The following is a 23,734-nucleotide window of genomic DNA, read 5'->3' as shown; positions in this document are numbered from 1 at the left end:
TACACAATGGTATACTATGCAGCTATGAAAAAGAAGGAAATCTTACCTTTTGCAACAACATGAACAAAATAAAATGACAATCCACACAATGGGAGAACATCTTCGACCATATGTCTGATAAGGGGTTAATAACCAAAATTTATAAAGAATTTGTAAAATTCAACACCAGGAAGATGAACAGTCCAATCCAAAAATGGGCAAAAGAAATGAATAGACACTTCTCCAAAGAGGACGTACAGATGGCCAATAGGCAGATGAAAAAAATGTTCAATATCACTAATCATTAGAGAAATGCAAATTAAAACCACAATGAGATATCACCTCACACCAGTCAGAATGGCGCTCGTTAAGAAAACAACACAGACTAAGTGCTGGCGAGGATGTGAAGAAAAGGGAACCTTCCTGCACTGCTGGTGGGAATGCAGACTGGTGCAGCCACTGTGGAAAACAATATTGTGATTCCTCAAATAATTAAAAATGGAACTGCCTTTTGACCCAGCCATCCCACTTTTAGGAATATATCCTAAGAACACCACATCCCTGATTCAAAAGAAGAAATGCACCCCCATGTTTATGGCAGCATTGTTTACCATAGCCAAGATCTGGAAACAGCACAAGTGGCCATCAGTGGACAAGTGGATTAAAAAGCCATGTACATATACACAATGGAATACTATGCAGCTATGAAAAAGAAGGAAATCTTACCTTTTGCAACAACATGGATGGACCTGGAAACTATTGGGTTGGGGAATAAGTTCATAGCGTTTTTACCGAAGACTTTTATTTAAACAAAAAACAATAATTATATCAATAAGTTAATCAATTATATATTCGCCGTTGCTGTTTACAACCTCTTCCCACCTCTCGACCAATTTGTGGATGCCGTTCCGCCAAAAATCGCCTGGTCTGGTGTCAAAGAAGTTGTTGAGCCAGTTTTTAAGGACCTCTTTGTTATCGAAGGTAACGCCCTTCATATGGTTTGAAAGGGAGCGGAAAAGATGGTAATCGGTCGGTGCAAGGTCCGGAGAATACGGCGGAGGCTGAAGGACCTCCCATTCGAGCTCTTGGAGTGCGGCTTTGACGACTTGTGCAACATGGGGCCTGGCATTGTAGTGAAGGAGTATGGTTTGACCATGTCGATCAGGTCTTTTCAGTCGAATAGCCTCATTCACGCGGTGTAGCTGGGCAATGTAGAGCTCTTTGTTGACCGTGGCATTCTTTTCGAGCATTTCCCAGTGCACCATGCCCTCCCAGTCCCACCAAACACATATCATGATCTTCTTTGGATGAAGGTCCGGCTTGACTCTTGGCTTTGGCGTATTTCCTGGAGCCACCCACTCCTTTCTTTGCTTCATATTGATGTATAGGCACCATTTCTCATCTCCCGTGATGATTCTGTACAAAAAGTGCTGTTTATGACCTTGTGTTGCTTGATGGCGGGTGAGATGCTGAGAAGTAATTTGAAGGCGACTTTCTTTGTTTTTTTCGTTGAGCTCGTGAGGCACCCACGCTCCCTATTTTTCGGTAAAATCCCATTGAATGAAGGTGATTGAGAATCGTTTTATGATCGCAGTTCATTTTTTCCGCCAGTTCACGACTGGTTTGGCGACCGTTCTCCTTCAAAAGTGATTTGAGATGTTCTTCATTGAATTCAGAAGGCCTTCCGCTGCGTGACGTGTCATCGACATCAAAGTCGCCATTTTTGAACTTTGCAAACCATTTCCGTGCTGTAGACTCACCTATGACACCTTCTCCATACACGTCGCAAATGTCCCAGGCTGCTTCGGCAGCTTTTTGACCTCGATGAAAAGCAAAGAAGAGCAGGTGTCGAAAATATTGATTTTTGCCTCCTGGGTATTCCATTTCTAAGCCTCAAAACTAATAAAAAATTAAATAACTCAAAAATACAATTAACATAGTTTTGTAGAGCAGAAAGAGTTTTATCGAATGAATACTTACCCTTTGCCAAACAGCAAACAAATCGTTGTAAAATAAAAGAAAATATTAAAACGCTACGAACTTATTCCCCAACCCAATATTATGTTAGGTGAAATAAGCCAGGCAGAGAAAGAAAAATATCATATGACCTCACTCATTTGAGGAATCTAATGAACAATGTGAACTGAGGAACAGAATAGAGGCAGAAGCGGGATCAAAGGGACCAGAGGGAAAGCGGACAGAGGGAAAGGGGATGAGAGGATGGGATCAGAGAAGGGAAAGAGATTGGTGAAATTATATATACATAACAGCATTATAGAGAGCAGAAAAGCAAATTCTGGAGGAAAGGGGGGAGGGTATAGGGGGGAGGTGGGCAAAGGGGATGTTAAGGGGAACACGGGGGTGGGGGGATATATTTGGTGGGATACTTGAATCTATATAAACAATAAATTTAAGTCAATAAAAAATTTTTTTAAATTACTGTCTTAATTATTTTAAAGTGTACAGTTTAGTGGCATTAAGTATATTCACATGGCTGAACAACCATTGCCACCATCTGCCTCCAGAACTCTTTTCATCTGGCAAAACTGAAACCCTATACTCACTAAACCCATGTTCCCTTTCCCACAGTCCCTGGCAGACAATATTCTGTTTTCTGCCTCTGTGCACTTGTCTAGTCTAGGTACCTCCTATGCATAAGTGGAATCATCCAGTATATGGCCTTTTGTGACTGGCTTATTTCATTTAACATTATATCCTTACAGTTCATGTTGAAGCATGTGTCCGAATTTCCTCCATTTTTGAGACTGAATAATATTCCATTGTAAGTATATACCACGTTTTGTTCATCCATTCATCTACTGATGGACATTTGGGTTGCTTCCACATTTTGGCTATTGTGAATAGTGCTTCTGTGAACATGGGTGAACAAATATGTGTTTCATACCTTGTTTTCAATTCTTTGGGATATATACCCAGAAGTGGAATTGCTGGATCATGTAGCAATTTTATTTTTAAAAGTTTTTTGAAGAATTGCTATACTGTTTCCCATAGCAGATGTGCCAATTTTATATTTCCAGCATCATGCATAAAGTTTTCCATTTCTCCATATTCCTGCCAACACGTGTTAATTTCTGTCAAATGCCTTTTATACTCACTTATTGGGTCTTGGTTATCTTTTAAATAGTGGAAACTACCAGCTTTCAGACTCCCAGATTAGTGGGTGGTTCCTATGAAGCAATAACAAATAAAGCAGGCATGTCTCTCTTTATACAGTAGTTGTGATGATAAAATTCATACTTTAAATGTATAGAGGAGTTAGCTATTTAAAACAAACTTATAATCAATTATTTTAAAAGATTTTTTAAAATTAAAAAATATTTTTCCATTGACCTGAGAGAGAGTAGGAAGAGAAAGAAAGAGAGGGGAAAGGGGAGAGAGAGAAACATCAACTCTCCACCCAGTTGTTCCACCCTGTTGTGCACTCCTAGTGGCCTCTTGTATGTGCCCAGATGAAGGATCAAACCCGTGACCTCAGTGTGCCAGGGTGATGCTCTATCTACTGAGCATCCTGGCCAGGGTCCAAAAGACTGTTTGAAAAATTACTTATTATAAAACAACATATACTTATTGTAGAAAACATAGAAATTACAGAAGAGTAAATAAAAGAAAGTAATGCCACTGTCTAGCGATAACGTCCGTGAACATTTTTTTTTTGGTACATATCCTTTCACTACTTTTATATACAGTATTCTTATTTTTGAAAATTAGCCTCATTCTATTCTTACAGCCTGTTTTTCTCACTTCGCAATAACTTAAGAGTATTTTCCTATGTTGTCATAGCTTTAAATAATCATCAGATACATACTTTTAAATAGCTGTATAGTAAGACCCTTAAAACCATAATTACCTCTTATCATTTGTTTAAGAGGCTTTCATGGACTGGATTTTTGGGGGGATACCATAGAGTTTTTAAAAAATAATTAAACCTGTTCTTACAAGAGTGTCACTGGGTAGATCTCTCCTAGGACTGTTTGCTATTCCCACTTTATAGATGGTGAAAGACAGACACCCAGAGAGGGTTCTAGGTTTCTGATCTGATCTGTTTTCTTTTTTTAACTGCAGAAATATTGACCTGCTACATATGGAGAGCCAGGCAGTAAGAGTTAACAGTTATCCTAAGGATGTTTTGGCATTTTTGGGCCTCTGGGCTCATGCCTTCATGTGTCTTTTAATAAAGTAATTAATAAATGTTGGCAGTATGTTTGTGATTCTTCTGAAATGCTTGAGAAGGATATTGTCACTGCTGTAGCTTTGTGTATTTTGGGTCTTACAAATGATTTACCACTTACTAAATTTGAAATCTAAATTGTGAATTTGGCTCTGGCTGTTGCCAGCCAACAAAGACTGTAATACTGGGAAGAAATTAAGACGCTGTCATAGTCTGCTTCAATTTCTAATGCTTTTCCAGGGTAATCATGTGGAAAAGAAATTTCTGAATTTATAGGTCAAAACATATGGTAGCTACTTTGCATTATTTAAAATGATATTTACTATATCCCATTTGGAAAAAAAAATTCTTCACCATATATTTTTAATTTTATATACTTGAATAAACAAGTTTTTTTTTTTTTTTTTTTACAGAAACAGAGAGAGAGTCAGAGAGAGGGATAGGCAGGGACAGACAGACAGGAACAGAGAGAGAGACGAGAAGCATCAATCATCAGTTTTTCGTTGCACGTTGCGACACCTTAGTTGTTCATTGATTGCTTTCTCGTATGTGCCTTGACCGTGGGCCTTCAGCAGACCAAGTAACCCCTTGCTCGAGCCAGCGACCTTGGTCCAAGCTGGTGAGCTTTGCTCAAACCAGATGAGCCCGCACTCAAGCTGGTGACCTCAGGGTCTTGAACCTGGGTCCTCCTCATCCCAGTCTGACGCTCTATCCACTGCGCCACTGCCTGGTCAGGCTAAACAAGTTTTTTTAAAGGTTATAAATACTACAAGTTACAACTTAAGCAATAACTACTAGATTGCTCTAATTTTGACTACACATCTAAATAGTAGGTTATATTTTCCTAAGTATTATCATTCTTCTTCCTTTTCTCTTTTCTCAAACTGGAAAAGAAGAAAAAAGAAGAAGAAACATAAAGATACAAACTTAAAGGAAAATGTGAGACTATGCTTTTGCTACTATATTGTATATAGATTTAGGCCGAAACGGTGCATCTCTTTCTTATCACAACTGCTAGCAGAGTTTGTTAAGAAGAGTTCTACTGTTTTCATCTTATCGCTTCATAGTGAGTAAGATGCTGCTCCTTACAACATCACCCATCTGAACAGTTATTTTTATATTCTTCTTTGTTTTAAATGTATCTCTGCTCTATGTATTTATGCTTAAAAAATAATAGGATTATCTTTAATACTGCTTATTTTTTAAAGAAACTTTATCCCTTTGTATTTTCTTTTTTATTCTAATTTTTACAATTTTGAGTATACATTCAGGGGGAAAGAAATGAAGAAAAGTAAAATATGGTGGAAGAAAAAGTGAAAAAAAAGACATTGTCCAGAACTTGGTCCACAGCCACTATACCATTATTTAGACTTTTCTCCATTCTTTATCCTTTTACTCCTTAAAGAAATGATCCACTGGGAAGCCAGAAGAATTTGGAACTGTTTTATCTCCATCTTCAGGGAAAATTCACTCCCTTCTTTTGAGGAGCCTCTTTTGTCTTTCTCTGGACGATGGTTCTAGGATGATTCTCAGGCTGGGCATGAGACCCAAGCTACAACAATGAAGCGATGATCATCCCCCAGCCAGTATTTGGGTCAGGTCACATGACCCAAGTACCATTAGAGCTTTTCTGCATATTTCCCACCTACAGTTTATTGGGATAGAGCACATCCCTCTCTCATGGCCAAGCAGAGAGGTGAGCCAGGAGCTGCTGGCAGTTGTGGTTACCATTTGCAAAGGAGCCAATCTGAGAAAAAGCGAATACTCTAAGAGGTAAAATGCAAGACAGAAAGAGTCTTGATGGTTTTAGATGCTGGTTATCTCTGCCTTTCCTGAGATATCATTACGTGAGAAGTAATTTCCTTAGTTCAAGCTGGCTTTCTGTCCATTACAACCTTTTAAAAAAGAGTAATGAATATAGGTCTCTTGTCCTCTCCAAGAGCTACAATACGATCAACACTTCCAGGGTGGCAGAGGGTGGTTTGGAACCCTAATGGAAAAAAAGAAATTGAAGGGTCCTCCAGTGAGGGTGTGTGTGTGTGTGTGTGTGTGTGTGTGTGTGTGTGTGTATTGATATGTAGTCCAGTTGGTTTTTAGGACCCCTTGTGTGTGTGTGTGTGTGTGTGTGTGTATTGATATGTAGTCCAGTTGGTTTTTAGGACCCCTTCAAGACCACTGAACCCTGATATTTGTAAAGGGCTTTCCCTCTCCCTCCCATGTGCTCTGATTCTTCCCTCTTCCTAACCCAAATGTCCACTTCTATTCAGTATCCTTCTTAAAGCCTTCTCAGATCTCTGATAAGTTCTATCTTTACTGCAGCTACTCTATTGGACGGCTGCCTCCTAAGTCGGGAGGCCAAGATCTAAAATATTGCTCTGAGACTTCCAAGAATATCTGCTTCCCCCCTTCCCTCCTTTGAGAGAAATGACCTTCTTGAACTCTTCTGAGGGATGAACTCAGTGTTTTCCAGTTGGAGAGAAACATGGGTTTCCTCCTAACTCACACTGGCTCTTTTGCCATGGCATACAGACAGTGGTCCCTCACTGAGAACTTCGCTGATTGCTAAGAGGATTGTGGATTAGGAGGAGTAACTTTCTCATATTTACCTCTGCCACCAACCTGTTGGGCTCAGAGAGGAGCTGTTACCTTAGAAACAAACTAAAAATGTGAATCAGGACCATTCTTTTAATATTTAGAGGACCAACTGAGAGCAGTTTGGAGCATTCAGACAAGACCCTACTAAAGACCTGTGGATAACAGAAAGGAAATATGCAGAGAGGGAAACAAAAATCTAGATCATCCAGTACAGTTCTTGCTCATGACCTCAAGCACTCCTGTCTTATCTGCATATAATTTGGTGTCCTAAGAGGTCCTGTCTTGTTATTATTGTGCCCATCCTTCTCCATCTTGCATTTCCTGCCCTCTTCTGGAGGGCATAAAAACTTCAAAGCATATTAACCAGCCAATCAGTGAGAAGTTGTGGTACATCAAGGCACATGGACTTTGAGAAGTCTTCAGAGCATCCCTTGTGAGAACCTGGGCAAAAGTGAACATCCTTCAATTGGAGCAAACGCTTCAACCACAAATTTCCCCCTCAGTACAACAGCTATTGCTCTACTCAAAGACTGTGGAAACTTCTTGAAGAAGAGAATTGATATATCAGTTAATTTGGCTGTATTACAAACTACCCCATATCTGTAGTGACCTTAAAACATTTACTGGTCCTGGCCAAGTGGCTCAGTAGATAGAGTGTCATCCTGGTGTGCAAGAGGTTACGGGTTTGATACCTGGTCAGGGCACATACGAGAAGCAAGCAATGAGTGCACAACTGAGTAGAACAATGAGTTGATGCTTTTTTCTCTCTCTCGCCCTTCCTTCCCCCCTCCCCTTCCCCTCCTTCCTCTTTCTCTCTCTAATAGAAAAATTAAAAAAATTAACCATTATTTTTCATGATTCTGTGGGTTGGCTGGGCAGTTATTTTAGTCTGGATCAGGTCAATTGGGGTTGGGCGGTCTAGAACCTTCATTCATAATTTGTGGGTTGAGAAGCTGTTGGTTCAGGACCTTGACTTAGATAACTCTCTTTTATCCATGTAGTCTCTCATTCTTTAGCAAACCAGTATAGGCTTCTTCACATGGCCATCTTATTTTTGATTCTCAAAGAGCAGCAAGCAAGCCAAATGCACAAGCTTTGCAAGTCTGTTTGTATCCCATTTGCTACTGTGTCATTGCCAAAACAAATTCCATGACCAAGCTCAGTGTCAGGGTGGGAGAGTCCAACCCTAAAGGTATGAGTATTGAGAGAGTATTGATTTAGACCATTTTAGTAAAATATCTGACTACAGAATTGGCCCATGACTTGTTCTTGACCAGTTAGAGAACCTCTTCACCCTGGCCACAGTGGATGATCATGTGCCTCAAGCTGGTCCAATCAGAGTTCTTGCTGGTTTGTAGGATTGTCCAGCTTGGGTATCACATACAGGGCTGGTAGAATGTGAAACTGGAAGTATGTGTAATAGGAGAGAATATGTCAACACACAATAAGTCAAATAACAAAGATACACAGAGCTATGAGATTGAGATGGTGATATTGTCAGAGCCCCTGGATCTAGCTAGCCTGAAGATCATACTTAAAATATACAGATAAGGTCCTTTTTTTTCCTGAAGCTACTTGGAATTGGGCTTCCATCATTTGCCAACAGAAACCAGAATCTTAACAAAAAGGTCCTTTTCTTTGGTAGGTTGATGACAATGGTGGTAGTAGTATGGTAGATTTAGCATCAGGGCCCTGGCCGGTTGGCTCAGAAGTAGAGCATCTGCCTGCATGTGGAAATCCTGGGTTTGATTCCTGGTCAGGGCACTCAGGAGAAGTGACCATCTGCTTCTCTACTTCCCTTCCTTCTTTTCCTCCTGCAGCCGTGGCTGGAACAGTTTGAGCAAATTGGCCCGGGGCACTGAGGATGGCTCCATGGCCTTGCCTTAGGCACTAAAATAGCTTGGTTGTTGAGCAAGGGAGCAGCCAGATGGGCAGAGCATTACCCCATAGGGGGCTTGCCCAGTGGATCTTGGTGGGGGTGCATATGGAAGTCTGTCTCTCTGCCTTCCCACCTCTCACATAAAAAAAAAAGATTTAGCATCCAAGCTCCTTGTTACTATACCTCATTTAGTAACCTCTCACTAGAAATCCTATTATTAGAAGATTAAATGCCTTGTATTCTATGGATTGATGTCAAATGAACAGGAGTTAACCAGGAGATCAAATTGTCCCTTGTCAATAACTTGTATGCATTTCTGCTCACCACCTAGACTGCTTTAATTCCTCCTTCCCTACGTGTATCCCTTCATTCTGTCTTAGAGAAGAGTTACTGTGGAAAGCATCTATTGGGTCAACTCTGACATAAACTATGACCTTAGCTAGTTACATTAAATCTCAAAATTAAACAGACTGTCCAGTGCTTGGGATACCAAAACAACATGAAGAATCACAGACCAGCTTTCTCAGGAATTGTTTCTTAACTTAATTTGGGCATAATTCAGTAGGAAAAGAATACCAAACCAGACTTGATACTCAGCAGAGGCCTGAGAGATATAAATAACTCAAATAAAGCAAATCAGTATCACCATCTTATTTAAGTAATAGGAGAGAAAATAGAGTAAAAAAATAATAATAAAAAGACCAGACTAAAGTTTTAAAGGGAAATATCATTTGCAAGTGAGAGATACTGAATAAAAGCAAGAACATATAATGAGATGCTCAGTGAAGGCAACATGATAAAAAGCACATGAAACAGGAAGTATTTAAGGAAAGATTAATTATGAGATACTTGACAGATATAAAATACCACCTGAGTAGACCAGAAAGGCTGAATGGGAAGCTAAAATAATACAATTCTATTTGGGTCTTTCCCTGAAATTTATAACTATATATATGTACTGGTGAAAAAAAATTTCAATGAGTACTTTAAGTCTTAAAAAAATATTTCACAAGAAGATAAAAAAATAGATGACCCCTTTTTCAAAGATTTTGGTAAGTTTCATCCTAGATTAAGACTTTTATGCCCAATTGCTTTGAAAATAACCAAAGCTTGGACCTCGCCAGTTGGGTCAGTAGATAAGAGCATAGGCCTGGTGTGCGGACATCCTGGGTTCAATTCCTGGTGAGGGCACATATGAGAAGTGACCACTTGCTTCTCTTCCCCCCCCATCCCCCCTTTGTCTCTCTTCCCCTCTTGTAGCCAGTGGCTCAATTGGTTCGAGTGTTGGCCCCAGATCGGGTAGGGGGGTAGGTGTTGCTGGGTGGATCTCTGTTGGGGCAAGTGTGGGAATCTGTCTCTCTATCTCTCCTCTTCAAATAAACAAACAAAAAACCCAAAGCTCAAGATTACAATAGAGTTATCTAGGAGATATGGTATTCTCTATCTAGTCTCTCTGATATTAACTAGAATATTTAAAAAAAGAATGTAGACACGTCTCTAAAATACCTTTAAAAACACACTTAGGCTTGGCTGAAGTTTTGTGTATTTCCCTGTATTCAACATGAAATGTTAGCCAATATACACCAAGCGTTTCTATATGAGTTTGAGTTCACTTTACCTCTGCTAGTTGTATGCCAGGGATAGCTAAGGTGAAGGGGTTGTGAATGAGTGAACTTTTCAGTAGAATTATTTTCTGATAAAAAACTCATTAATTTGGAGTTCCCTAATTTGGAGACCCATTTAAGTCATTTTTGAGATACAAATCTCTGCCTAAGGGAAAGGTTTATTAAAGTGGTTCTAACTTGTGGCAGAAGAAGGGGTTAAATGACTTGAGAGCATTTTGTTTGTTTTGTTTCTATCTATGTTAGTTCCATTTCCCAAGTGGACTTTGTGTCTCCTCTTCCTCCTCCTCCTCCTCCTCCTCCTCTTCTTCTTTCTCTTCTTTCTTTTTTAATCAGAGGAAGTAAAGTGAAATAAAAGAGGCCACTTCATGCAGTCTCAATGTGACTTGTGGAACTGGTCTTTCTGCCTTTCTCATTTGCTAGTTGTGTGGCTTTGAGCAAGTCTCTAAACCTTTCTGTGCCTTACCTTCATGAGGCACATGTGTGTAGCAAGGATGGTCAGAATGGTACCCACTTCCTAGGAATGTGGTGCGGATTGAGTCAGTATGTGTAAGCACCTAGGTTAGCAAATACCATGATTGACTAGCTTATCAGCTAGTGTGTCCATAAAGTCATGGTGCACTTTTGACTGGTCACGGGAAAGCAACAAAAGACGATAGAAATGTGAAATCTGCACCAAATAAAAGGAAAACTCTCTCAGTTTCATACCTATTCAATGCAGTTCGATGTGGGCTCACACACAGATTTTTTAGGGCCCCTTAGATAGCTATCCCGTATAGCCTCTACAGACTCCTCACTACTGATGACCTACCAGAACAGGGTTTCTCCACCAAACTGCCGGTTTCCTTCAACTGCTTATCTCACCGAGTAATGTTATTCTTATGTGGTGGCGCTTCATTATAAACGCGCCGATATTCACGTTGCACTTCGGTCACGGATTCTAATTTAGCGAGCCACAGAACACACTGAACTTTCCTCTGTACCATCCACCTCTCGACTGGCATGGCCATGGGCTGCTCCGCTGTATACACGGTGTTACGTCATCATCTGCGCATGCGCACAAGCTGCCACATCATCCTACAGAAACTGGGAGGGTTTTCCTTTTATTTGGTGCAGATTTCACATTTCTATTGTCTTTTGTTGCTTTTCTGTGACCAGTCAAAAGTGCACTATGACTTTACGGACAAACTGTATATCCATCTCTTATATTCTTGTGATTCAAAGAAGACTAGTTTTCTCAAATACAAAGCTTGTCTATGTTGGCTTCATCTAATGAGGTGTGAGTATTAGAGGAGATGTGGATAAGATTAAATTTGCCCTTAATTGCCTTAACTTTTAATCTTCATTTCAATTCATTTCTGGTATAGAGTATTCAGCCACTTAACATTACCATTTTATTTCATCATAAATTGGTACAAATGATAAATGAGTTAAGGGTTTTCAAATTTTTGGAGGCCAAATGAAAGTATTGCGACCAATGACACATAAGATTATTTTTTTCTAATAATTGATACTTTCCTTTAGACTTTCCTAAGATTTGACTAGAGATTGAATTTTAACACTAAACCCAATATTCAAAGATATTTCTTAAATCAGAATTTGGCCATGCCACCATGCTGAGCAAGAGTTTCAAAGAGAAAGATAATTGGGATTTTTAATGAGCTTTGAAACTTACTTGAAAGGTGAGAGAAAAGCTATAAGAGGTATGGTGTTAAACAGTGTGAATTAGTTTTAGACAGCTTGTTCAGGACACATGCTAGTGGTAATAACTTTCTTCTCTACGGTGATTACCCCCAAAATTATCTTTATTAACTTTTCTCCTGATTTCCTTTGAGGAAATACTCAGAGGTCAGCTGTCACCTGATCATAACGTCAATAAGATAATTAACTAGTATTCTCAAATTTGATTATAGTAAATGAAACCAGTAAATCATTCAGTGCAAGGAAGAGGACAACCACACATTTTTCTTCCCAAGCTACCAGCTAGATTTTATAAGAGATAAGAGTTTAGAATTAGATTATGGCAGATTCTTCTTTTCAACCTAATTTCTAAAGCATGGTGACTTGATTGTTATGAAACAAAGCCCACCTGCTGTATTCCTTCCATGGCATCCATGGCAGAATTTTGTGGAAACAGTGCATTGCATTTTATAGACTATAGCTTCTATCAATTCATGTTACTCCAACACTGTGCAGGCTTTAGGAATCTTTTGAAAAATTTAAACACTGTAGCACTATGAAAAGAGACTCTGGGGAAGAGGAAGTAAAATTAACTAGATAAATTCTAATTTGGAAGGGAGAAAAATGACAAATGAAAGAAAAATGAAAATGGCAGAGAAGCAAATAGTTTCCGCTAATGTCTGTGTCTCTTGATAATATTTTAGAACCGAGATTATAGATGGGCAGCCAAAGCTGGAAGATGAGTAATAAAAAAATCTTGAATCTGACTGGAATATCATGTTAACCATTATTTTTTTCCCATTCTTGGGAAGACAAAATTACACTAAGTGCCAACAAAGAAAACACAATACTATTACATACAAGTAGGAAATGTACAATCACATTCACTCCAAACTACCATTTCTCTTTCTCAACCATCCTTAAGTAACTCCTAATTTTTCAAGGGAGAACCCTTTTTTTGGGGGGGGGGGGGTGATGGGAGATTGTGCCTACAATCCTTAGCAATGATTTTCTGACTGCTGAGTACCATTAGTCATACATCCTCCTCATGCCCATAAATGGAGGCCAAGCCCACACTGATGCTATCAGACAAATTTAAACAAGGCATGTTCTGAGAGAACCCTCAGAGCCAGACTGACAACACTCCTGAAGCAAAACCCTCAACACAAGCATGTTTAGCTTCATCATATGCCGAGGTGCACACTGCTAACAGATGTGCAGACCAACTTGCAGTGGCTGTATATACCTAGGGCGTGGAGCAGTCAGTCCTCCTACTGGGATATTAAACTGGGGTATTGTTCTGCAAGGGAAAGTTGAGGTCTGTATACTTAGTGTTAAGAAGAGAATCTATTATTATTATTATTTTTTAAGTGAGAGGAGGGGAGATAGAGAGACTCCTGCATGTGCCCCTACTGGGATCCATCAGGCAATCCCCATTTGGGGCTGATGCTTGAATCAACCGAGTTATCTTCAGTGCCTGAGGTTGACAGTCGGACCAACCCAGCTATCCTCAGTGCCTGGGCTGACGCTAGAACCTATTGAGCCACTCACTGGCTAAGAGAGGGGAAGAGAGAAAGAAGGGGCAGAGGGAGGGGAAGAGAAGCAGGCAGTCATTTCTGATGTGTGCCCTGACCCAGAATTGAACCCAGGACGTCTGTACTCTGGGCTGACACTCTATCCACTGAGCCAACTGGCCAGGGCCAGAGTCTATTTCTTTTGATGAGTAGTTACCTCTTCATTTTTGTTATTGTTATTATTTTGGTATTTTTCCAAAGTTAGAAGCAGGGAGGCAGTCAGACAGACTCCCGCACACATCTGACTGGGATCCACCTGGCATGCACACCAGGGTGTGATGCTCTGCCCATCTGGGGCATTGCTCCATTTTGGCCAGAGCCATTCTAGCACCTGAGGTGGAAGCCATGAAGCCGTCCTCAGTACCCAGGCCAACTTTGCTCCCATGGAGCCTTGGCTGCAGGTGGAGAAGAGAGAGATAGAGAGGAAGGAGAGGGGGAAGGGTGGAGAAGCAGATGGGTGCTTCTCCTGTGTGCCCTGACCAGGAATCGAATCCGGGACTTCTACATGCCAGGCCAACACTCTACAACTGAGTGAACTGGCCAGGGCAGTTACCTCTTCATTTTAGATTAGAGCAGTCATTCCTTCACTCATCATTTATTCATTCTTTCCCCTTTCAAATATCCAGTGCCTATATGAGGGGCAGGCATTGGACTTCACAGAGAGGGCAACTCTTATAAGAAAAGTTCCAATGATTATCACCAAGCCAGCACAATCTCAGCTAATTATTAAACAGGGTTTATGAGAAGAGAATCAGCTTCAATTTTTACTGCCTTTATTCACTTCAACTTGTGCCATAGGAAGATAGTATGAGGTGGTAGAAAGATTGTTGGACCAACACCTGGAAATTCTTGGTTCAAGTTCCAGTTCTACTACAAAGGAACTGCATGACTGTGGGTAATTTCCTTAACCTCCCCAAGCCACACTTTCCTTTTTTGAAATATGAGTGGGTTGGACTTAAGATTCCTCCTATCTCTAAAATTCTTTTATTCTATATGGTAACACATTCCACAAAGTTTCCTCTGTGACCAGAATTAGTCTGTGATTTCCTCGCTCAAGTTTCCCCTCTTGACCTCTTTTGTTAAACCAAATGTGAACAAGAAGCAATAACATTTTGTCACAGCCAACAAATTGCCCTTCCCCAGAAGGAACTTGGGAGGTCAGGCCACCCATTGCAATATCTAAATCCAAAGGCAATGGTATGACCAACTTGCGAGCTGCAGGCCGCCATCCAAAAGAATGGAAATGGTTGTAGGCAGCCAAAATTCTTGGCTGGTACATTTTTAATAAAATATAGAAAATAAGAACAGCATTTTCCACGTGGATTGCTTAATTTGGTACCCATACCACTGGAACATTTGCTGTTACAATGAAGATGATGTGATATATCACTTATTTAGTGCAGGATGGATTAACTTTCACAAATGAAAAGTAGGTTATAGAGTCATCTGTAAGGAATTTTTATCCTTGCCTCTTGTCCCTGGCAGGAGATAGTTGGAGTCATTACAGCAAAATATCCACCCCTTTTGGCCCTTTGTGAGACTTTTCCCTGAAACATAAGCTTTGCTGGATTTACTGTATTGCTATGAATGGACTAAGGCAAATTGGTGAGAATTCTTTGTGATCGACCATGTCTTATTAATACTTTTCCAAGATGGTTCCAAATGTCTTAGTATTATGTACTTTTCCAAGAAAAAACCTCCATAGCAAATGTTCTTTGGAGAATAATATTTGACGTGCATGTGTTTTAATTACATAAATTATAGTATTTCTGAGAAGACAATGACTCTCATAGTCGTTATGACTTTTAATTATGCCCATTGTTCTAACTCATCCAGTTCTTGAGCTCTGTATTTCCCTGTCTCTACTTGTAATATGGCAACAGGAACATTTGACTGGCAAGGGTGTTTTCTGCCCAGTGCTTGGAGATCCTTGAATAAAATACTCTCTGTGATGGTAAGCTGTAATTAGATATGTGGGTGGAAATTAGCGTTCTTTAAATACACCATATTTAAGCAGAGGCGCTATGTTTTTCAGTACCTGAGGCCATCCTGGTCCTGTGCCATAGCTCCAGGTCATTGCTTCCATAGGGCTGTTGGTTTGAGGCTGCAGGTTCCAAAAATGAAAACTCAGTATTGAGTCTGAAACCAGGAAGCTTTTTATAGTTAAAACTGGGCCACAGGGTTCTATTATAGACAAGTCAGGCATTGACCAAGTATGAGTATAACTTGCTCATTTTCCTTTTAGAAGTATAAATGATCTCAATTTCATAACTATAATTTGAACTGTACCTCCATCTTAAAATAAAGCACCAAAACTTTTGAACAGATTTCCTGGAGTCATGGCAGGTCCTCCATTTTGGATTAGATCCTCCAGTAATACGAACCAAGTAGCAACAGACCTTTTCCATCCTAGCCATCTTTTTATAGAAAATACAGTCCCTTCCTTTCTCGAGATTACGAGAGGCCTGCAATTTGTCCAGTTTAAAATTCTTTTTATTGGATTTACTTTTGCATAATGAAAAACTCCCACAACTGTACTGTCTGGCGTCCTAGATAAACCCCCCACCCCGTTTGACTTTAAATGAGTTTGCTTCGCCAGCATTTTACATCTCTTTATACCCTTTAAAGGAGGTGATTTCGAGACAGAATGTGAACGACGGAAAATGTAAAACTATCGTTAGTTCACATCCCTCCCCACCCCCGGCTGGAATTCCCTCTCCGCTAATGACGAGATAGGGGTTTCACTGGCTGCGTGTCTTACACTCCTGCGGTGTCGCGCGTCTCTCGGCGACTGCGTTTCCCCGCGAGTTGGCCGCGCTGGTTGGGGTATGAAGTCATCTCTATACATAGTGTGCATATCGACTCGTTAAATAGGTACAGTACGCAGGGATTCCTCGGGAAGAAAAGGAGCGAGGCGAACAACGATGACCATATTTTACATTTACACTCCCTCCCGCCCCCCGATCCCGGAGGAATGGCTGGGAACGGCGGCGCGGCGGGGCTGGCCGGGACGCCCACTAACTCGGCAGTCTCGGTCCTGAGACAACAACAGGGCGAGCTGACGACAAACCCCGTGCAAGGGCCCCCAGCCGCCACGGATCCGGAGTACCCCGGCCGGGTGCCCAGTCACGCATGCCGGTCGCCACCTCCCGGCTCCCCACGCGAGGCACCGGGGAGGTCCAGGCATCTCGGTCTCCGCGTCCCGGCCGCAGGGGAGGCCTGAGAGCTTCCCCAGCCCCAGGGGAGCGCGAGGCAGCGGGGAGGGGGCCGATCGCCAAGGACAACCCCAGGCGAGGAACCCCCGGCGGAGGGAGGGGGGTGGCAGCCCCAATCCCGAGGGGCTGAAGGGGGCGGGGTGGGGAAGCAACAAAAAGCCTGAGCACCCCGACGTCGCGAACGGCTCCCCCCTCCCGCTCTCCGCAGTCCGGCGGGGGCCCGGCCGGCGGCTGGCGGGGAGCACCCGGCCCCCCCCGCCGCCCCTCCCCCCGCGCCGCCCCCTCGCCCCCGGGAAAAGAGGGGAGGAGGGCGGCGCCTGCGCGCTCCTCCGCCGTGCGCCCCGCCTCCTCCCCGGCTCCTGGCGGCGACGATCTCGACTCTCCTCCCGCGGCTGCCGCAGCTGCCGGTTGCGCACAGCCTGGGCGGCGGCGGGCACGGGCCTGGGGAGCGGCGGCCGGGCGCGCGGCCCTGGCGGGCACCCCTGCGAGGGCGGCCGAGGAAGCTCCCGAAGGCGGCGACGGCCGCGGGACTGCTCGGCGCTCGGCCTCTCCGCCCCCTCGCAGCCTTTCTTTCGCCCTCTCCCCTCGCTCTCCCGGCGGGCGCCTCGGCTTTGTGCGCGGAGATGGTGTAGCCTCCTGACTGCCCCAGGAAGCCGCCTGTCAGTAGTCTCCCGTCTCGCGGCTGCGTCCCCGCCCCTGGAGGACAGACCCCCTGGGCTCCGCGCCTCCCGCGTCTCCCGGCTGCTGGGGCAGCCTCGGCGCCGCCGGCACCATGAGGTGAGTGGCGCGCGGGGCGGGCGGGGGCTGGGAGGGCCATTGTGCCGCGGGAGCCGAGACCCCGCTGTCCTCGGACCCCGCCTTTCCTCCCCGGCGCGGCTCCTGGGGCTCCGGTCTCCTCTCCCCCTCCTTCCCCCTTTGTCCCTTCTCATTTCTCTTTCTTTCTTGGAACCCTCCTCATCCCCTTGTGTTGGGGGCGGCGGAGGGTCTCTTTTCGACGGTCTCCCATTTCCCCCTCAAATGCTCGTCTTCTGCCCAGGATTTCCCTTCCTCAATTTAATTTGTGCCCGGCTCCCTCCCCCCCAGTCTCTGCCAGCCAAACCTAGGAGATGGGGAGGGGTTCGAGAATCGAGGCGGGCGCGTGGCTCGGGAACAGGTATTTTCCCGTTTATCTGTAAAAATCCCGTGCACTTGAGCGACACAACTCTTGTGTTTAATTAAAAAAAGGAGGAAAAGTTTGAGAGATCCGAAATCTCGGCGGTTATAAAGTGCTCCGGTAGTGGTAGGTAAAGGAGCTCTGAGAGGGGACATTTCCTGATTGGGAGGGAAAGGAAAGAATTTATTCGGTTTCTAAGGAGAGGACAGTGAAAGGCTGGGATAAGTTAGTTTTTTGGGGTGTGTAAACGGGGGCGGGGAGGGATTTGTTTGCAAAACCCCTTTCTCTCCTTGCTCTGTAGCAGCCTGTGTTGCATTGCAGCAGCTGCTTCCCCCCTTTCCTCTGTGACCAATAAAACAAGCTACAGTTTTTTTCAGCCCCAGAGTCAAGAATTGAACATACCATCGTAATCTGGGTAGTTTTTTAATTGCTACGATGAAACATATGGTGTGACATTTTTCTTTTTCGTTTCTCCAATTGTGGAAGGGAATAAGCCATGGTGTGGTGTGTCATTCATTGGAGATTATTTTTTTTAAGCCTCCCCTAAGCCTGTTGTGTGTCCATAACCTTCTCTTTTCGGATTAGTGCAAGACTTCGTGAGAAATAGGACTTGGTAGACTGAAGGCTGATCCATTCTGCACTATCATCCTTATAGGCCTTCCTTTTAGGTTAAACAATTGTGGATAAAGTAAATTACTCCATTTCTGTGTCCTGGAAGAGATAGGCTTACAGTTCATTTGGATTTGAATCTCCTTTGTGTTAAAGATTAATGGCTAACCCGTTGCCAAGACCTTTATAATGTAATACAATGAGATTTGAATGATATAATCTACAGATTCCTTCCCTTTGGCAAGAAAATGTCATGGCATTGGAATTCTTCCCCAATTTAAGTAGTTTCCCCTTTAAACTTTAGTTTTCTGTTTTCTATCACGGTTGAGCACTTTCCCATTTTTTTATATTTATATTTTTTTGTATTAGAGCCACGTACTTCAGTTTACTGTGAATTGGAATTAATGTTTTTCTTTGATTCCAAATTATAGATCTTTATTGTAGTGGCCTTAAAAATTGTGTTAAATGCTGTGTCTTTAAGCGAACCCTTTTCCTTTGTGATTTCACACGAGTTATTTTCAAATGTAATGGATTAGTTTAAAATGTGATGATGAGCAAACCAAAAACCATAATCTTTGTAAAATATGGCTTGAAAAACTCGAGCCATGGGCTTGCTCCTGTTTTTTTTTTTTTAATTTATTTTTACTTTTTTAATCAAGTTACTGATGTCATTGAAAACTCAGAAAATGTAATAAAACACGTAATGTTATATATCTTGTAATACTTATATTGTTGATTTCTCCTTTAGAGATCGAATGCTATATGGGTCTTGCAGATTGGAAGCCATCAGTTTTTCCCCAAACTTTGGTTAAATTTATGTTAACACTGAGCAATGTATATAAAATAGTGAAACGAGGGTGTTTTTAAATAAAGTGATTGTAAAGTTTGTTGATTCGGAAGTTGTGAACCAAAAAGAAAAATAGTTGAACTTTTAGGTATTCAGTGAAGTATGGTCTCTATCATGTGTCGCTGTCAATCTGTCACAGGTAAATTACGTCTTCACTTACAAGTGCCTTTTCTAGTAAATAGTAACTTGTACTTTTTAGGCGCTTTTTCTGCTCTCTTCCTTATTAAATGTAGAGAGGAGGAATGACACGGAGTTTTTCATTTATGTAAAGTCCAGTTACAAATAGAGAACACAATACACAGGTCTGAAAAGTTTGTTCGGGCTGTCTACAGTAATTCTTTGTAGGCTAATTCTGAATAATTTAAGAGCAGAAAAGAAGATCAGCTTTTCACTTTGGAAGGCACTGGATTATTTGGTAGGTGGTTTGTGCAATTTGTGTGTTACCAGTTCTTTGGATACCTGTAAAAGTAGGATGGTCTGATTTGGGAGTAAAAGGTTCTTGTGCTGGTAACAAAAAGCTTTGGGATAGGGCTTTTCAGCATATATTAATATTTGACTTAGTCTCAGTGTTGCTTTCAAGTAGTGTAGAACAAATGTTACACTATTAAATCAGGTCTACTTTAGTTATATTAAGGAGTAGTTCTGACGTTTTAGAGGCCATTCAGAAATAGGAATGCCTTCGTAGAAATTTCCACTTAAGTTGGTCAGATTCCAAAGAGAGGATATGATGACTATGTTGCTGTTTAAGTATTTGGGATAAGATCCCTTAGATCAGTGGTCCCCAACCTGTTTTGGGCCATGGACCGGTTTAATGTCAGAAAATATTTTCACTGACTGGCCTTTAAGGTGGGAGGGATAAATGTATATCACGTGACCGAGACAAGCATCAAGAGTGAGTCTTAGACAGATGTAACAGAGGGAATCTGGTCATTTAAAAAAAAGAAAACATTGTTCAGACTTAAATATAAATAAAACAGAAATAATGTAAGTTATTTATTCTTTCTCTGCGGACCGTTACCAAATGGCCCACGGACCTGTACTGGTCCGCCGCAGGGGGTGGGGTGGGGGGGGGTGGGGGTTGGGGACCACTGCCTTAGATGACTTTAATTGTAGGAATAGCATGCCTACTGTGATGTAATGTAATAATCCCTCTACAGAAGGGAACTGAATAATACTTTACATTCCTGAAACAATCTTAAAGCCATTCTGCAACATAAAGCAATGTATAGAATTACTTTTTTTTTAGAATTACTTTTTAATACTTTGCTTAAAGATGAGAATTTTTAAAAAGGGAAAGTGGATTTTATATACAACACAGCAAAAGGGTTGGAAACCCTCCAAACTGGTACTTTTAGTATAACATCAAACTTTTGGGTTCTATTTTTATTTTTCATTTATGTAAAGTTTCAAAAGTATTAGATGATTTGTGACTGAAGTAGGTATACCTATGTAATATTATAGTGTATGCTTTTTAGGTGATTGCATTTTTTAAATACTAAGTGGTTAGTTACTCAAGTTTTTAAAATTTTTATTTTTTTATAGAAAGAGAAGCTTGTCTGATCTAAAATAGTTGCAGTAGCGTAGAGGCTAAGACGAGCTCAGAAGATTTTGGATTGACATTCTTTGGTTCATATTAAATAGTCCAGGATTCCACTCACTATTCTCTGACTTTCTCATGTAAAAAAGGTGTAGGGTTGTGAGGATTCATCCAAGCCATATACTAGCTGAATGACCTTGAACTAATCACGTGATTTCATTGATTCATTGTTTAAAGATGTAAAATGGGGATAATTCTTTACTGGGTAGGGAGGGTCAAATGGTGATAAGAGAAAATGTGCTTTGTGTACTTATATGTGTTATACAATTATGTTACTCCTCTTGTTTGAGGCTTAATTACATAAAATTTTTGGGTAGTTTGCTTCACCTTTCTGGGCCTTATCCTATAGATAGTTCAAGGATGGCAAGTAGGTTACATTTTGCTTACTTGCTCCAGTTTTTAGTGGCTGCCATGTTGATACAGATGTAGATGCATTTCTGGGCCTGGTGGGAAATTATGCCGTGATTAGTAATGTTTGACTGGGACATGAGTCCCAGAGTATGGCACTGGCGAGTGTTAACTGCAGTGCCACATATCTAATTATCTGTGATCCAGCCTGGCCTTCTTATTTTATAGGTGAGGAAATGGATCAGTCCCATTTCCTTTCTTGGGTATTTTTAGAGTCTTTGAAGTACTTTTTGTAATTTTGTTACCTTCGTTTATGGTAGTGATAAAGGTAATATGCATTTTAGAGTGTGGTTACAAGTGAGGCACAGAAGATCCAGGTTTTATATGCTGATTCGTTAACTGAGCAAACTGGTAAAAATGGAGATACTTAGTTATTTTACAGGATGGTTGTGTCAAGTGAGAGAGTGAGCCATAAAAGGATGCAAATAGTAGTGTCTGTGTTCTCTGGGGTCTTCATTTATTCTGGTAGCTGTTGGATGTGTGACTTTCCCACAGAGGTTTATTTTAAGGACAGGAGCCAAATTTGTATTTTTAAAGACTCATTGCCTGGTTTGTAGGCATTATTTGGCATTGTAGGTATTAATTAGGTGAATAAATCTTGAATAAGTATGGATTAATGGAGAAAATTTACCAAAGTTTATTCATTATTCAAGGCTTCAGATACCTTGTTAGCCTGTTTGGAATGAGCAAAATAGCTTCTACACCGTTTGGCTAGTATAGAAAAAGTTACCGATTGAACTGATGGTTTTGGTTACTTACTCTACACACAGCTTAAATCTGGGGTGATTGTACAATTTGTAAAACACCCAGTCTTTATCATGAGTGTAAGAAGGATTTGGAAAAATGTGATTTCAATTTTTAAGTAGTTGTGGGGAGAAAAAGGATACTTGAAGCTCTTCCTTTGTCAATTTAAAGTTGCTTGCCCCCATTCCCTTTCTTTGAAATTGATGGATAGAATTGAGTGGAAGTGAAAGTTAACAAGAGAGAATCTGAGCTGAGGCTGTACCTCAGTGGATGCTTCCCTAAATGAAGGCGTAGGAAGTTTTATAGAATAGAAAGCAGGAAGACAAGTCCTTGTCAGACCTGGGACATACGTGTACCTGGTTTATCTACCACCCAGCTATTCCTGAGTGTTCCTGTGCACTCTGCATATTTTTTGCTATTGCATTTATTACATTGTTTTATAAATAACCTGAATCTCTTTCCCTTTTCATTGTAAACACCTTGAAGGCAGGGACTGCATTCTTATATTCATGGTACCAGCAAGGTGCTCATGTAAAGTTTTGACTTTATTGTAGTGTTGTTTTCCACAATCTGCTCATTAACCAGAACAAACACTATTATAACACTGGTAATGTTCTAGAAGCTATAGTGTGTGCTATGGGGTGTAAGATTTGGCATATAGTATATGTTAATAAAGTTACTTAATTCAACAAACAAACGAACAAACAAAACCAGCATCCTGGCCACAGGAATAGGTGTAGATTTTGTTTCTTACTAAATAAAACACAAAGCTCAGAAGTAGCCCAGAAGAGTCACATTCAGGTTTGTGTAACTCCAAAGCCTTTTGGAGGATACCCTGTTTCCCTGACTTTTTCTTTAAAACCTGAGTGAATAGAAGGACCATCTTTCTTGTTTTTAGTCTTTTTGATCATGGGACTTATAAATAGTTTTGAACAGTATGTTTATGCACGTCTATTGATTTAGCTTATTTTTACTCCATTTAATATCTGCTCTTTTGAGTCTTATCAAGCTCTTAAAATACCAATAATCCCCTGCCCCTTTTTGAAGATAGATAAAGCTGCTATGAATGTTAAATTGGATAGTTCGTGATACTCATGAGGGAAGCTGTGTTAGTCAGCTTGGGCTGCCATAACAAAATACCCTAGACTGGGTGGCTTCAATGACAGAAACTTAGTTTTTCAAAGGTCTGGAGGCTTGAAGTCTGAGATCCCAGTGACACAGTGGTTGGGGTCATGTAGGGCTCTCTTGACTGGCTTGCGGACTCCTGTCTTCTCTGCTGCCTCCTTGTTGTGTCCTTTAATGACACACAGAGAGAGATAAACAGAGATCTCTCTTCCTCTTATTACAAGGTCACCAATTCTATCAGGTTAGCATCCCACACTGATGACCCTACTTAACCTTAGTCCCCTCCTAAAAGTTTTATCTCCAAATGAAGTCACATGGAGAAATAGGGCTTCAACATATGAATTGGGTGGGAAGGGGGGGGATGACACACATTTCAGTCTGTAGCAGATGACATCTACATTTTTTTTGTCAGTGCATACAACTTTAATGGAAGATGCTAATCTGAATAATGTTTAGGCGATTTATAGATAAATGAGGGGCGGATTTACACAAAATCTCTTGTGTTTTCTAGAAATTTC

At 41.4% G+C, this 23,734-nt stretch overlaps 1 protein-coding gene across 5 annotated transcripts in view; it reads left to right on the top strand.

The window, feature by feature from the left end:
• The first annotated feature begins 17,069 nt into the window (after nucleotides 1–17,069).
• ENAH (ENAH actin regulator) overlaps nucleotides 17,070–23,734 on the top strand; it is a 134,636-nt gene continuing 127,971 nt past the window's right edge. For 2 of the 5 annotated variants that reach the window (XM_066381279.1, XM_066381264.1), the window contains exon 1: nucleotides 17,070–17,510. In XM_066381279.1, coding sequence (XP_066237376.1) covers nucleotides 17,506–17,510 — 5 coding nt within the window. In that variant the 5' untranslated portion in view covers nucleotides 17,070–17,505. The remainder of the gene's footprint in view (nucleotides 17,511–23,734) is intronic. The other 3 variants (XM_066381307.1, XM_066381299.1, XM_066381289.1) reach the window with 2 other exon arrangements.

This window comes from Saccopteryx leptura, chromosome 1, assembly GCF_036850995.1.
Source record: "Saccopteryx leptura isolate mSacLep1 chromosome 1, mSacLep1_pri_phased_curated, whole genome shotgun sequence".
Taxonomy (NCBI): domain Eukaryota; kingdom Metazoa; phylum Chordata; class Mammalia; order Chiroptera; family Emballonuridae; genus Saccopteryx; species Saccopteryx leptura.
This window is presented reverse-complemented; position numbering and strand designations above follow the sequence as displayed.